The sequence below is a fragment of the Salmo salar genome, chromosome ssa16 (assembly GCF_905237065.1).
Source record: "Salmo salar chromosome ssa16, Ssal_v3.1, whole genome shotgun sequence".
In the NCBI taxonomy this organism is placed as follows: Eukaryota; Metazoa; Chordata; class Actinopteri; order Salmoniformes; family Salmonidae; genus Salmo; species Salmo salar.
The window spans coordinates 13,438,073-13,451,909 of record NC_059457.1 but is presented as its reverse complement, the minus strand read 5'-3'; the positions used below and the strand labels follow the sequence as shown (position 1 = coordinate 13,451,909).

General features: G+C 45.4%; 1 protein-coding gene across 3 annotated transcripts in view; it reads right to left on the bottom strand.

Annotated features, from left to right (window-relative positions):
• The window catches only part of LOC123727792 (chromobox protein homolog 7), a 148,867-nt gene that overhangs the window by 81,216 nt on the left and 53,814 nt on the right, over window positions 1–13,837 (bottom strand). The window contains exons 2-3 of one of the 3 annotated variants that reach the window (XM_045696986.1): window positions 10,272–10,415; window positions 9,432–10,050 (exon numbers count right to left, since the gene is read on the bottom strand). The exons of the other annotated variants lie outside the window; for them this stretch is intronic. Coding sequence (XP_045552942.1) covers window positions 9,768–10,050; window positions 10,272–10,348 — 360 coding nt within the window. The 5' untranslated portion in view covers window positions 10,349–10,415 and the 3' untranslated portion in view covers window positions 9,432–9,767. Of the gene's footprint in view, window positions 1–9,431; window positions 10,051–10,271; window positions 10,416–13,837 lie in introns of those variants that run through there. 3 annotated transcript variants of the gene reach the window in all.

Genomic DNA, 13,837 nt, shown 5'->3' with positions numbered 1-13,837 from the left:
ATTATACTTGTCTCTTTGTGCGGTGGGGGATTTCCAGGCGGTGAAACGGTGAGCTGGTTAGGAAGGCTGGGACCTTTCCTCTGGGCAGTGTTAACATGGCAGTGTGGGAACCAGGGGAGAGTAGGCCCAGTGTAGGAGGGTACAGTAGGTGACACATTGGACGAGTCGGACACAGCTGGGTGATCGTGTGAAGGGGATGGTAGATTCTTCCTCAGTGACATCGGGGCACGATGGCTCCTGTTGCTCCAGTGCCCTTGTCCCTGTTCTAGCTGTCAGTCATGGGACACTGTCTCTCTTTTGGGGGTGACAGGCCGAACAGAAATGCGAGACGTAGTCCTATTCTGTGTGAAATATGGGTACAGCGAGCTAAAAGACAAGGGCTGGCTCTCCAAAAAATGTGATCAAAAGAGCTTCTTGTCAAACAGCACCTTACAGATAGAAAAGCCACTGTCACATTCAGAATCCACTGAGGAGGATTCTAGATAAAGCAGCGAGCACCCTTTATGAGGGGTATAAATTCCCTCTTAACCGTGGGAGAATGTGGTAGTTATTATTGGCAACAAATAAATATAGTCTTCTCTTCTGTGTATGTGTGCGTCCGTATGTGTCTATGTACACAGAGTGTACAAAACATTAGGAACACCTCCTAATATTGAGTGGCAACCGCTTTTGCCATCACAACAGCCACAATTCGTCGGGGTATGGACTCTACAAGGTGTCGACAGCATTCCACAGAGATGCTGGCCCAGGGATTGTGTCAAGTTGCCTGGGTGTCCTTTGGTTGGTTGACCATTCTTGATTCACACGGGAAACGGTTGAGAGTGAAAACCCCAGCAGCGTTGCAGTTCTTGACACTCAAACCGGTGCTCCTGGCACCTACTACCATCCCCTGTTCAAAGGCACTTAAATATGTTGTCTTGCCCATTCACCCTCTGAATGGCACACATACACAATCCATGTCTCAATTGTCTCAAGGCTTAAAAATCCTTCTTTAACCTGTCTCCTGCCCTTCATCTACACTGAATGAAGTGGATTTAACAGGTGGCATCAATAAGGAATCATAGCTTTCACCTGGATTCTCCTGATTAGTCTATGTCATGGAAAGGGCAGGTTTTCCTAATGTTTTGTACACTCAGTGCATGTGTGAGATTCTGGATGTGTTTAACTATACATGTGGGGACCAGAAGTCTACACAAAAATAGTAAACAAATACAAATTTGACCAACTGGGGACATTTTGTTGGTCCCCACAAGTTCAAATGCTATTCCTATGGGGTTTAGGGTTAAGGTTAGAATTAGTGTTAGAATTAGGTTTTGGGTTAGTTTTAGGGTTAAGGTTAAGTTATTGGGTTAAGGTTAGGGTTAAGGTTAGGGTAAGGGTATGGGTTAGGTTTAGGTTTAGGGGTTAGGGAAAATAGGATTTTGAATGGGACTGAATTGTGTGTCCCCACAAGGTTAGTTGTGGTGTGTGTGTGTGTGTGTGTGTGTGTGTGTGTGTGTGTGTGTGTGTGTGTGTGTGTGTGTGTGTGTGTGTGTGTGTGTGTGCGTGCATATGCATATGCATGCAAGCTTGTGTTTGTGATTTTTTCAATGTACTGCCATTGCAACACAGAGCATCTTTCAAATATGTGTAACCTTTCAACACTGGCCTTAATACATGGCTGATTTACGTGCTGCATCTATAAACACGGCTCTTCACAAACACCACACAAAGAAACAGGGAGGCTTTGTAGTGTCTGGAGCTCAGGGAGAATGACAGAGGGTCATGCTCTGCCTGGTGAATCTTGTCTGTATGTGTGGCTCTTCATGAACACGCACAACACCACTGACACCACCCAGCCAGAACTGCATCCACATCACAGAACAGTTCCAGACATACAGATTGCCCCAAGGGTGTCGAGGAGCCAAAGGCAGAAACACTGACAAATAATATAATATATCAGGAAGTTCTACATTACTAACGTGTGTGACTGATTCCAGAGGCTTGACTGAGACTGACATGCCCTTCTCACCATCTCAAAAAGACAGACCCCCAGGCCAGAGCCCTAGGCCGTGTCCAAAATCTGTATTGCCTACTACTTAATTAAACTGCACACTGTGTACTAATCATAGTACATACTATTTAGAACTGTTTAGTGAAAATGAATGCGTTAAGCAACCAATATCAGCATACTAGGCTCCTCCTACTGAGATGAGCTTTGTGATTTACATAGATTCCCTGAAAACCCACACTAACTCACAGTTATATTAACAGTATTACACTTTTTGAAGACTTTTGACCAGCTAATAGCCTAACCACTGCTCAAGCAACATTATGGACTAAAACGTTCAACTACTGTTGCTGCAGGGTTATTTTGCTGTAACAATATAGGTCAGAAACACAACCCCCATGAACACACACATAGGTGAATAACAAACTCAAGTTAACTGGCCTTCCTGTGTCCGTCTGATGCAGATCACAGAGTATCTGATGTTCACAGGAATATCCATGCTACTGTTACACTGTCGCAGTTCCTCACAGTTGAAAAGAAACCATGAGCTTTGTTTCAGACAGGAGATCTTAAAAGCCTAAAAAGATACAGATGATGAATTACTACAAATGTAACAAATTCTTCACATTCTTTAAGATGGGTGGAAATCTGCATAAATTTGCTGGCGATAACAATTCAACATTTTATACAGAGAGTGATATATCATAAAGTAATGGATCTTAAAATCATGGTTTGAGATTCAGATTTGGGAATGATTACCCTCCCATTTGATATGGAAATAATGATTATATATACTGCTCAAAAAAATAAAGGGAACACTTAAACAACACAATGTAACTCCAAAGTCAATCACACTTCTGTGAAATCAAACTTTCCACTTAGGAAGCAACACTGATTGACAATACATTTCACATGCTGTTGTGCAAATGGAATAGACAACAGGTGGAAATTATAGGCAATTAGCAAGACACCCCCAATAAAGGAGTGGTTCTGCAGGTGGGGACCACAGACCACTTCTCAGTTCCTATGCTTCCTGGCTGATGTTTTGGTCACTTTTGAATTCTGGCGGTGCTTTCACTCTAGTGGTAGCATGAGACGGAGTCTACAACCCACACAAGTGGCTCAGGTAGTGCAGCTCATCCAGGATGGCACATCAATGCGAGCTGTGGCAAGAAGGTTTGCTGTGTCTGTCAGCGTAGTGTCCAGAGCATGGAGGCGCTACCAGGAGACAGGCCAGTACATCAGGAGACGTGGAGGAGGCCGTAGGAGGGCAACAACCCAGCAGCAGGACCGCTACCTCCACCTTTGTGCAAGGAGGAGCAGGAGGAGCACTGCCAGAGCCCTGCAAAATGACCTCCAGCAGGCCACAAATGTGCATGTGTCTGCTCAAACGGTCAGAAACAGACTCCATGAGGGTGGTATGAGGGCCCGACGTCCACAGGTGGGGGTTGTGCTTACAGCCCAACACCGTGCAGGATGTTTGGCATTTGCCAGAGAACACCAAGATTGGCAAATTCGCCACTGGCGCCCTGTGCTCTTCACAGATGAAAGCAGGTTCACACTGAGCACGTGACAGACGTGACAGTCTGGAGACGCCGTGGAGAACGTTCTGCTGCCTGCAACATCCTCCAGCATGACCGGTTTGGCAGTGGGTCAGTCATGGTGTGGGGTGGCATTTCTTTGGGGGGCCGCACAGCCCTCCATGTGCTCGCCAGAGGTAGCCTGACTGCCATTAGGTACCGAGATGAGATCCTCAGACACCTTGTGAGACCATATGCTGGTGCGGTTGGCCCTGGGTTCCTCCTAATGCAAGACCTCATGTGGCTGGAGTTTGTCAGCAGTTCCTGCAAGAGGAAGGCATTGATGCTATGGACTGGCCCGCCCGTTCCCCAGACCTCAATCCAATTGAGCACATCTGGGACATCATGTCTCGCTCCATCCACCAACGCCACGTTGCACCACAGACTGTCTAGCAGTTGGCGGATGCTTTAGTCCAGGTCTGGGAGGAGATCCCTCAGGAGACCACCCGTCACCTCATCAGGAGCATGTCCAGGCGTTGTAGGGAGGTCATACAGGCACGTGAAGGCCACACACACTACTGAGCCTCATTTTGACTTGTTTTAAGGACATTACATCAAAGTTGGATCAGCCTGTAGTGTGGTTTTCCACTTTAATTTTGAGTGTGACTCCAAATCCAGACCTCCATGGGTTGATAAATTGGATTTCCATTGATTATTTTTGTGTGATTTTGTTGTCAGCACATTCAACTATGTAAAGAAAAAGGTATTTAATAAGATTATTTATTTCATTCAGATCTAGGATGTGTTTTTTAAGTGTTCCCTTTATTTTTTTGAGCAGTATATATATTACCGTGTGAAAGCACTCAGTCATACTGACTGGGCCATAAATATATGCCAAATATCAACTTCTTCAATCATTCAAGCAGAGAGAGATGGGGACCATTCTGACAAAGAATCCACGGTTGTGCCATACTTAGGCTGTAACACAAACTTTATTTGTAATCTCAGTTCAAAAGTAACTTCTGGCCAGCAGTAAGCCGACATGATGTTAATTAGATCTCCCCTGTAAACGTAAGGATTCAGAACCCAGTGAAATAGACCCATTCTTTTTTAACTGACTTTTCATTGAACTCAGAGAGAATGCATGTTGGTGTGTACAGCACTGTGGATGAATGTCTTTTGTTCAGGTTGCGTGGAGTCTAGTTCAGAGTCAATGCTACTCAGACAGGACAAAGAGAGGCCAGTGTATATCTCCCAGTCCCCTACATGCTTTTCAAACCAACTCCACTGGGCTGTGAGGACTCAGTAGGACAGGTCAGTAATGCCCCTGTATCGCTATGGAGCCTGTGGTCTTTAGCAGCACCATACAGCATTCTCTAGCCAGATAAAAGGCCAGACTGTGCCCTCTGAAGTCTCTACTGTTGTGTTGATCCCAGACAACATCCCTTGGGGCTGTACTGCAGCTCATTGGATTGGCTTTGGCAGGTAAGCCTGCTGCAATCTGCCCTGGACTGTCACCCTGCAGTCAGACTTGTCATGAGATCAAGACCGGCCTCCCTCCTCCTGGTCCCACTGTGTGTCAGCCGCCGGGCTCGTGGACGTCCAATCACCTCAGCCCTTTTTAGAGCAGCCGCCGAATCAAAAGCTCTCTAAATATGTCACATTCCACATGACACCCATCTCGGTGGCGGCTGACTTTCTCACAGAACTTAAACCCTATTTTCTTTGAATGAGAGTCCTCCTTTGTTGTGCGAATTGTCCATCCAGACCCTAGCAACTTCCCTAAATCGGAATGCCGCTGGAATTCCAGGCTCCGCTGCCAACTCTGGCTACCTGGTAAAAGGGATTAGAGCAGCTTTATCCCTTAGTCAGGAATGTGGAATGGCTGAACTTCTGACCAAGTCAGACAAGTTTGACATTTAATGCGTCTGTTCCAGGGTGATGTTCCGGCTTGTCGTTCTTAACCGCCGGCAATTTCATAATATTCAAATGACCAAGGCATTTGTCACCTGACAACACAAACAGCCCATGGCAAATAATGTAGTGGTAAATTCCAATGCAAATGCCGTCTTAACACGGCAATGTTTTGGAAATGGGCCCTGACCTTTTGGGGAAACAAAAGCAATTCCAGTGAATAAATAATTAAAAAGGGAAATGGGAAAAAAATCACATGAATATAAAATATTCTGTTTGTAGGCCTATGATACTGCTTTATGACAGTTGTCACATTGACACATTAAATACGCTTTACATGAATTCCTGTATGAATGCAGCTTTTCACTGCGAGTGACATTTTTAGGGGGGAAAAGTAGGGGAGGGAATAAGCAAAAGTGGCAGCGTGAGCGAGTCATGGGAACTGGCACGTTCGGTGCATGCCAGAGCAGGAGTGGACACGGGCTGTGCTGCAGCTTGTACCAGGGCCCTTTTCTCACCCCGTAACCCGAGTACTTATGGAAATGAGACTGAGGCCCTGCAGCTTCAACTGACTCTCAAAGCGGACACTGTTTAGGCCTATGATGCAAAACTCTGGGATGGTACAGGACAGGTTAGTTTGGACTTCTTGCTCTTCTGTAATGTGCTGTAAGTGTTCAAACTCAAAAAGCAAAAACTGTTTTTGTCAAACTCCTGATACAAGTGGCATGGCTGAGCTCTCAGAGGTTATTAAATGTCTATGAGACATTTATGACAAGATAAAGCAAAAGTGTTACCACATGAGCTGAGACAAGGATAAGTCACAGTTAAGTCAAAGTTATTGATATATCTTTCAAACAGAGGAAGTCAAAGTCAAAGGAAAGTCAAGTGAAATTCTAAGAAATTCTTGTTAGGCCACAGCCCAAAATAAGAATAGCAAAACAATCATGGGTGTATACACAGTTTGTGTTTATATCTGAACTAAAAGCCACATGAGAAAGTGAAGAAATCTCAGAAAAAAAGGTGTAACTACAACAAAGTGTTAAAGCACCCTTAACTGCACCTGTTACATTTCTCTTGTACACAAATGTTAACAATGAAATACAGCACTTCCTTCTTCCAACAGTGCTCATATTTTGAACTACAGTCTAAATATTTTTTAAATTCTTATTGTCTTCCAGTAAAACAAACATACCGACATAATTCACATATTTCATTGTGAGAGAGGAGATAGCTGGTCCTGTCCCACTGCTGTAAGGCCAGCCAGAGCAGAGCAGGGCTGGGGAGCTGGTACTGTTATGTCCTTCACTGGAGGATGAGAGGCACCTGTGAGGGGGATGCTGCTGTCGGCCTTGCTCTCAGCTCTGGAACGCAGCTGACACTTCTCACAGGGCCAAGCTAGCAAGGTTAATAACGGCCAGGCATGCCAAAGTGGAGCACAGATTTCAACCTCCTCTGTCCAAGTACTTTGCAACACATACTGTATCCTGTAGTCTCCTGGGCTCTATAGCTGCTTCCTAACATGGCACTGCCTTCTCTGCCAAATGAATATTTCCGAGTGGCACACAAGTCAGTTTTGTCCTGCTGCCATCCACTCTTGATTCAGTGCAGGAAGTCTCACTTGTGTGCTCATTCCTAGAAGAACCAGCGGCAGCCAATTGGGGAGAGGGATCAAGCTCGGAGTCGCCATCTCGCCACCTCCTCCTGACTCCAAGAGCCACAAAAGATTCCTCAGGACTCTCTGAAAGCAGCCAGCTGTGCGGAGAGTTCAAATATTCCAGAATTCCAGACCAGCTCTCAAAGGAGGTTCATTTCATGGAATACCATACAGGGCCAAAAAACAAAAGGTCTAAAGTTGAATATTGATGAAGATATTTTGGATTCTAATTAAGCTAAAACAGTATGAATGTAAAACCAACTGACGCATCTTTAATCTGGCAAAGTTTTTAATTACACAAAGTAAAATGTGGGAGCAAAGAAAGAGAAAGGTAGCCTAAAGTAAAGGAGACAAGGGAGTGAGAGAAATCTAAGACCCAGACAAAGTTTGTGTGGCAGCTTAGTTTGGGTAGCAGGGACGGGGGGTTACTGCAGCCTGGTGTGGGGCCTATCCAGATGGACCCAGGTTTGGTGAGGACAGAGCAGGGTCATAACAGAAACCAGAGTATCAAAGGAGCGAGGGCTGCTTTCCGAATCTTGGCACTTTCAAGTAGCACTTATCCGGGGGTATCATATAAACTTAACCCTGCTGTCAAAATGGCTGAATGGAAATTAGGTTAAGGTCACGACCTGGAAAGCACAGGTCAAACGTCACCAGGCCGCTACTCACACAGAGTCACAAGGCAAAGCTGTGCTGCCTCTGCAATGGGTGACCAGATGGCCGTAAAATCTGAGTCGACGGCTGATGGAAAAATAGGCAAATCTCTGAAGACCCATATCTTGGCCGTCTGCAGCAGACGGATACATAAGTAACTGGGCAACTGTCACAGTGGGACCACACACACAACGCTAAGGCCCAATTTTACCCCGTTTATCTTCTACTAAATCCCAAAACTCATAAATGTCCAAATTAAAAGTGAGAAGAGAACAAAAGTTTGTTAACAGAGACATTAAGCCATATGTTTTCTTACAGCTGAGAAGGGCTTTTTAACAGTAGCTTTGCTTTGCTTTTTTATCTTCTATTGGCTTTGGGGGTCTTGTAAAAAAGAATTACTGATGACACACACTGTTCATAAAAATGGAACCAGAAGCTTTGTAGATAGTTGCATTGTGTTGTTTCTATTTGGTAGAAAATCCCTTCACAGCACCTGGATACATAGTGTTTAATTATAATATAGATACCATAAATTACATTTCAGAATACACTGAAAAGATCAGTAGATTTCATTCCCGTGTCAGAGATGAAACTGCATATGTTTTACGGCTGTGACAATACCAGTATCGCAATATTTTTTCCATAGCAGAAATGAAAACACGAAGCAGACCATATTCTTTGGTCCTTTAAACACCTTCTGAATGTAAAATAGTGTGCTATAGCTTGGAAAATAAATAAATGTGACTGGATGACAACATAATGGTCTGTTTTCTTAAAGAAGTTAAATCTCCCACTCCTCTTTCTATTCTGGTTAGAGCCAGTTCGCGCTATTTCGTGAAGGGAGTAGTACACAGCATTGCACAAGATCTTAAGTTCCTCAGAACAAGAATAGACTGACGAGTTTCAGAAGAAAGTTATTCGTTTCTGGCCATTTTGAGCCTGTAATCGAACCCACAAATGCTGATGCTCCAGATACTCATCTAGTCTAAAGAAGGCCAGTTTTATTGATTCTTTAATCAGGACAACAATTTTCAGCTGTGCTAACATAATTACAAAAGGGTTTTCTAATGATCAAATAGTCTTTTAAAATTATCAACTTGAATTAGCTAACACAATGTGCCATTGGAACACAGAAGTGATGGTTGCTGATAATGGGCCGCTGCACACCTATGTAGATATTCCATAAAAAAAATCAGTAGTTTCCAGCTACAATAGTCATTTACAACATTAACAATTTCTACACTGTATTTCTGCTCAATTTGATGTTATTTTAAAATGGACAAAAATAATTGCTTTTCTTTCAAAAACAAGGAAATTTCTAAGTGACCCCAACTTTTGAACGGTAGTGTATATTACATTTTTATATATATTTTTCCTCGTTGGACATAAAAGACTGCAAAATCACCAGGAAATCAGCTCAAAGTGATATAATTTAGGAAATCTGTTCCTGAGTATTCCCATACATAAATAGAGAGGCATATGTGCTTGTATGCAAATGTAATCAAGGTTTGAAATGATTCTGTTTTTGTAAAATACTATATATGTCTGGTATTCCTGCGTTAAATTTGAAGTGTAAAAATTATTTATATTAATGTTCCGACCATCCGCTCAAGAACAATTTTGGCACACGACAATAGAATTGGAGACCTGTAATGCTTTTCTTAGGAGAAGTATCGGAGTCAGGCGCAGGACACAGGGATGAGTGTAAACAAAACATTTTACTCAAAAAACAATAATCCAACTTCTCCCACAGCAATAAAACATGACTGGGAGAAACACCTCCAACAACTACAAAACAGGAAACAATACCGGACAAGACAAACATGAAAGCCAGAGGGTTAAATAATGAACATAATCAGGGAATATGAAACAGGTGTGTATAATTAAGACAAAACCAAACGAACAGGGAAACATAGATCGGTGGTAACTAGTAAGCCAGTGATGTCGATCGCCGAACGAACAAGGAGAGGGGCCGACTTCGGCGGGAGTCGTGACAGTACCCCCCCCCTTGACGCGCGGCTCCAGCAGCGTGCCCTCACCGGCCTCGGGGACGACCCGGAGGACGGGGAGCAGGCCGATCCGGACGGAAGCGGTGAAACTCCTGGATTAATGATGGGTCCAGGATGTCCTCCACCGGTACCCAGCTTCGATCCTCTGGACCGTACCCCTCCCACTCCACGAGGTACTGAAGGCCTCTCGCTCGACATCTGGAGTCCGTAATGGCTCGTACTGTATACGCCAGGGCCCCCTCGATATCCAGAGGGGGCGGAGGAACCTCCCGTACCTCAGACTGCTGGAGCGGACCAGCCACCACCGGCCTGAGGAGAGACACATGGAACGAGGGGTTAATATGATAATCAAGGGGGAGTTGTAACCTATAACAAACCTCGTTCAATCTCCTCAGGACTTTGAAAGGCCCCACAAACCGCGGACCCAGCTTCTGGCAGGGCAGGTGAAGGGGCAGGTTTCGGGTCGAGAGCCCGACCCGATCCCCCGGTGCATAAACCGGGTCCTCACTGCGGTGGCTGTCGGCACTCGCCTTTTGCCACCTGATGGCTCGTTGTAGACGTACATGGGCAGCGTTCCATGTCTCCTCCGAGTGCCGAAACCATTCATCCACTGCAGGAGCCTCGATCTGGCTCTGATGCCATGGAGCCAGGACCGGCTGATAACCTAGCACACACTGAAAAGGGGTAAGATTAGTTGAAGAGTGGCGTAGGGAGTTTTGGGCCATCTCCACCCAGGGGATTAACGACGCCCACTCTCCCGGCCGGTCCTGGCAATAGGACCGCAGAAACCTACCCACCTCTTGGTTGACTCTTTCCACCTGCCCGTTACTTTCGGGGTGGAAACCCGAGGTAAGGCTGACCGAGACCCCCAGGCGTTTCATAAACGCCCTCCAGACTCTAGACGTAAATTGGGGACCCCGATCAGACACTATGTCCTCAGGCACCCCATAGTGCCAGAATACATGGGTGAACAGAGCCTCCGTAGTCTGTAGAGCCGTAGTGAGACCGGGCAAAGGAAGGAGACGGCAGGACTTAGAAAACCGATCCACAACGACCAGGATCGTGGTGTTACCCCGTGACGGGGGAAGATCCGTCACGAAATCCACCGATAGGTGTGACCACGGTCGTTGCGGAACGGGAAGGGGTTGTAATTTCGCTCTGGGCAGATGTCTAGGTGCCTTGCACTGTGCGCATACCGAACAGGAAGAGACATAAACCCTCCCGTCCTTAGCTAACGTGGGCCACCAGTACTTCCCCGCAAGGCAGCGCACCGTCCGACCGATACCAGGATGACCAGAGGAGGGTGATGTGTGGGCCCAACAGATCAAACGATCGTGAACATCAAACGGAACGTACACGCGCCCAACGGGACACTGGGGGGAGTGGGTTCTGCACGTAACGCCCGTTCGATGTCCGCGTCCACCTCCCATACCACCGGTGCCACCAGACAAGAAGCTGGAATTATGGGAGTGGGCTCCGTGGACCGCTCCTCTGTATCATACAGCCGGGACAGTGCGTCTGCCTTCACGTTCTGGGAACCTGGTTTGTAGGAAAGGGTGAAAGCAAAGCGTGTGAAAAACATAGCCCACCTAGCCTGGCGAGGGTTCAGTCTCCTCGCTGACCGAATGTACTCCAGATTTCGGTGGTCAGTCCAAATGAGGAAAGGGTGTCTAGCCCCCTCAAGCCAATGTCTCCACGCTTTCAGAGCCCCGACCACAGCCAACAACTCCCTATCCCCCACATCATAGTTTCGCTCCGCCGGACTGAGTTTCTTCGAAAAGAAAGTTGGGTCTAAGGGGCTGGGGGATGGAACCAACAAACCCCGATCCAGACGTCTGCGGGAGGCCAACAGGTTATCCAGCCGGATCGATAAGTCCACCAGCTGGTCCAGGTGGATGGTGGTGTCCCTACAGGTTAGCTCCTGACGAACGTCCTCTCGCAAACCACACCTGTAGTGGTCGATCAGGGCCCGCTCTTTCCATCCCGCACCCGCCACCAGAGTTCTAAAGTCCAGCGCAAACTCCTGAGCGCTCCTCATCCCCTGTCTTAAATGCAACAATCGCTCCCCCGCCGCTCTCCCTTCCGGTAGATGATCAAATACTGCCCGAAAGCGGCGGGAGAAGTCCTCGTAGTTATCCAGAGTAGGGCTTTCCCCTTCCCAGATGGTGTTGGCCCACTCCAGGGCTTTACCAGTCAGACAGGAGATGAGAGCGCTCACTCTCTCCCGTCCCGAAGGTGCCGGCTGGACAGCCACCAGGTAGAGCTCCAGCTGGAGTAGGTACCCCTGGCACCCAGCAGCTGTTCCGTCATACGCTCGCGGGAGCGAGAGCCGAATCCCACTGGATACTGACGACGGATGGTTGAGCATGTGTATATGATGTGGTTCTGGTGGTGATAGAATGGCTGTGTCGAAGGGAAATCCTCTTCTCTCAATACTGTCCATAGTCTGCAGCAAGCGATCCATGGCTGTCCCGAGACTCTGTAACATGATCGCATGCTGCTGGACACGCTCCTTTACTGGACTAGGAGTACTGGCTGCTCCTGCTGACTCCATTATAGTGGTCCGGTATTCTGTAATGCTTTTCGTAGGAGAAGTATCGGAGTCAGGCGCAGGACACAGGGATGAGTGCAAACAAAAACGTTTTACTCAAAATACAATAATCCAACTTCTCCTGCAGCAATAAAACATGACTGGGAGAAACACCTCCAACAATTACAAAACAGGAAACAATACCGGACAAGACAAACATGAAAGCCAGAGGGTTAAATAATGAACATAATCAGGGAATATGAAACAGGTGTGTATAATTAAGACAAAACCAAATGAACAGGGAAACATAGATCGGTGGTAACTAGTAAGCCGGTGACGTCGATCGCCGATCGCTGCCCGAACAAGGAGAGGGGCCGACTTCGGCGGAAGTCGTGACAAGACCTTTGACATATTTTCCAAATGCCAATAGGGTAAATCCATTTGAATTCAAACACTTTTTGACAGCACCCCTTTTGATTTGAACAAAACCTTCTATACATATTTGCCCATTGTAGTTCCCCTGAAAGTGACTTTTTGGACATTCAAGAAATAAAGGTGCTCAAAGTTGACCTATTTTGCATACCCCACCATATCATGAGACACCCATGTCTTCTTCACTGGAAAAGATAAACCATTGAGATTGATTTAATTTAAAAGCTTACAAACAGGGGTGTCAAACTATTTGATCATTTCTTGTTTTGCTTTTTTAAACAAATGTCAATTTTACCTTAAATGTCAATAATAAAATAATATTCACATATGTTGTAGCTTAGACCTTATTTACGATCATATGAGGTTTTTGTGTTGTGCCCGCCATCTTTTGAGATACAACATGTTCTTGAAAGCATGTCATGAAAGGGTGTCATTTTTTGGCTAATAAATGTACAAAAAAGGGAATAACATTTAAATTTCAACTTTCAAATGGTACCACAAAGATGGTTGGAATTCCACACAACAGAGACTTGAATGGGAATATTTGTTGTTTAAAATGATACTGTCAATCTTCAATAAGAAACCTATTGAACCATAGAAATATAGAATAGACAATGCCATTTAAGATGATATTCGACGGTGGGAGGACCGGTGGCAATTCAATTACAATGTCAATGGTGTACCAGCTAAATTGCAGCGGTCTGAATAGACAGAAATAGAATTCATAGAATGGACCTATGATTTAAATGACACCCACCCTGTATTCAAGAGAATGTTGTTTCTCAACTGATGGCGGGCACAACACAAAAACCTCAGATGATCTAAAATAGGATCTAAGCTACAACATATGTGAATATGAAAAATAATCGGAGTTTACCCGTTTTTAGATAATTGATGTAAAAATGTCAATTTTAATTTTAAAAAAAAATTCTAGAAATGTGAAATAGTTTGTAAGATTTTAAATTATGTAAAACTCAACCGATTATGGTTTCCAGTAATGAAGACATGGATGTCTCATGATATGGTGGGGCATGCAAAATAGGTCAACTTTTCAAAAAAGTCACTTTCGGTTTGAGCACCTTTGTCTCCTGAATGTTTTGGCATTCAGGTCCGAAAACTCACTTTCTGACCACT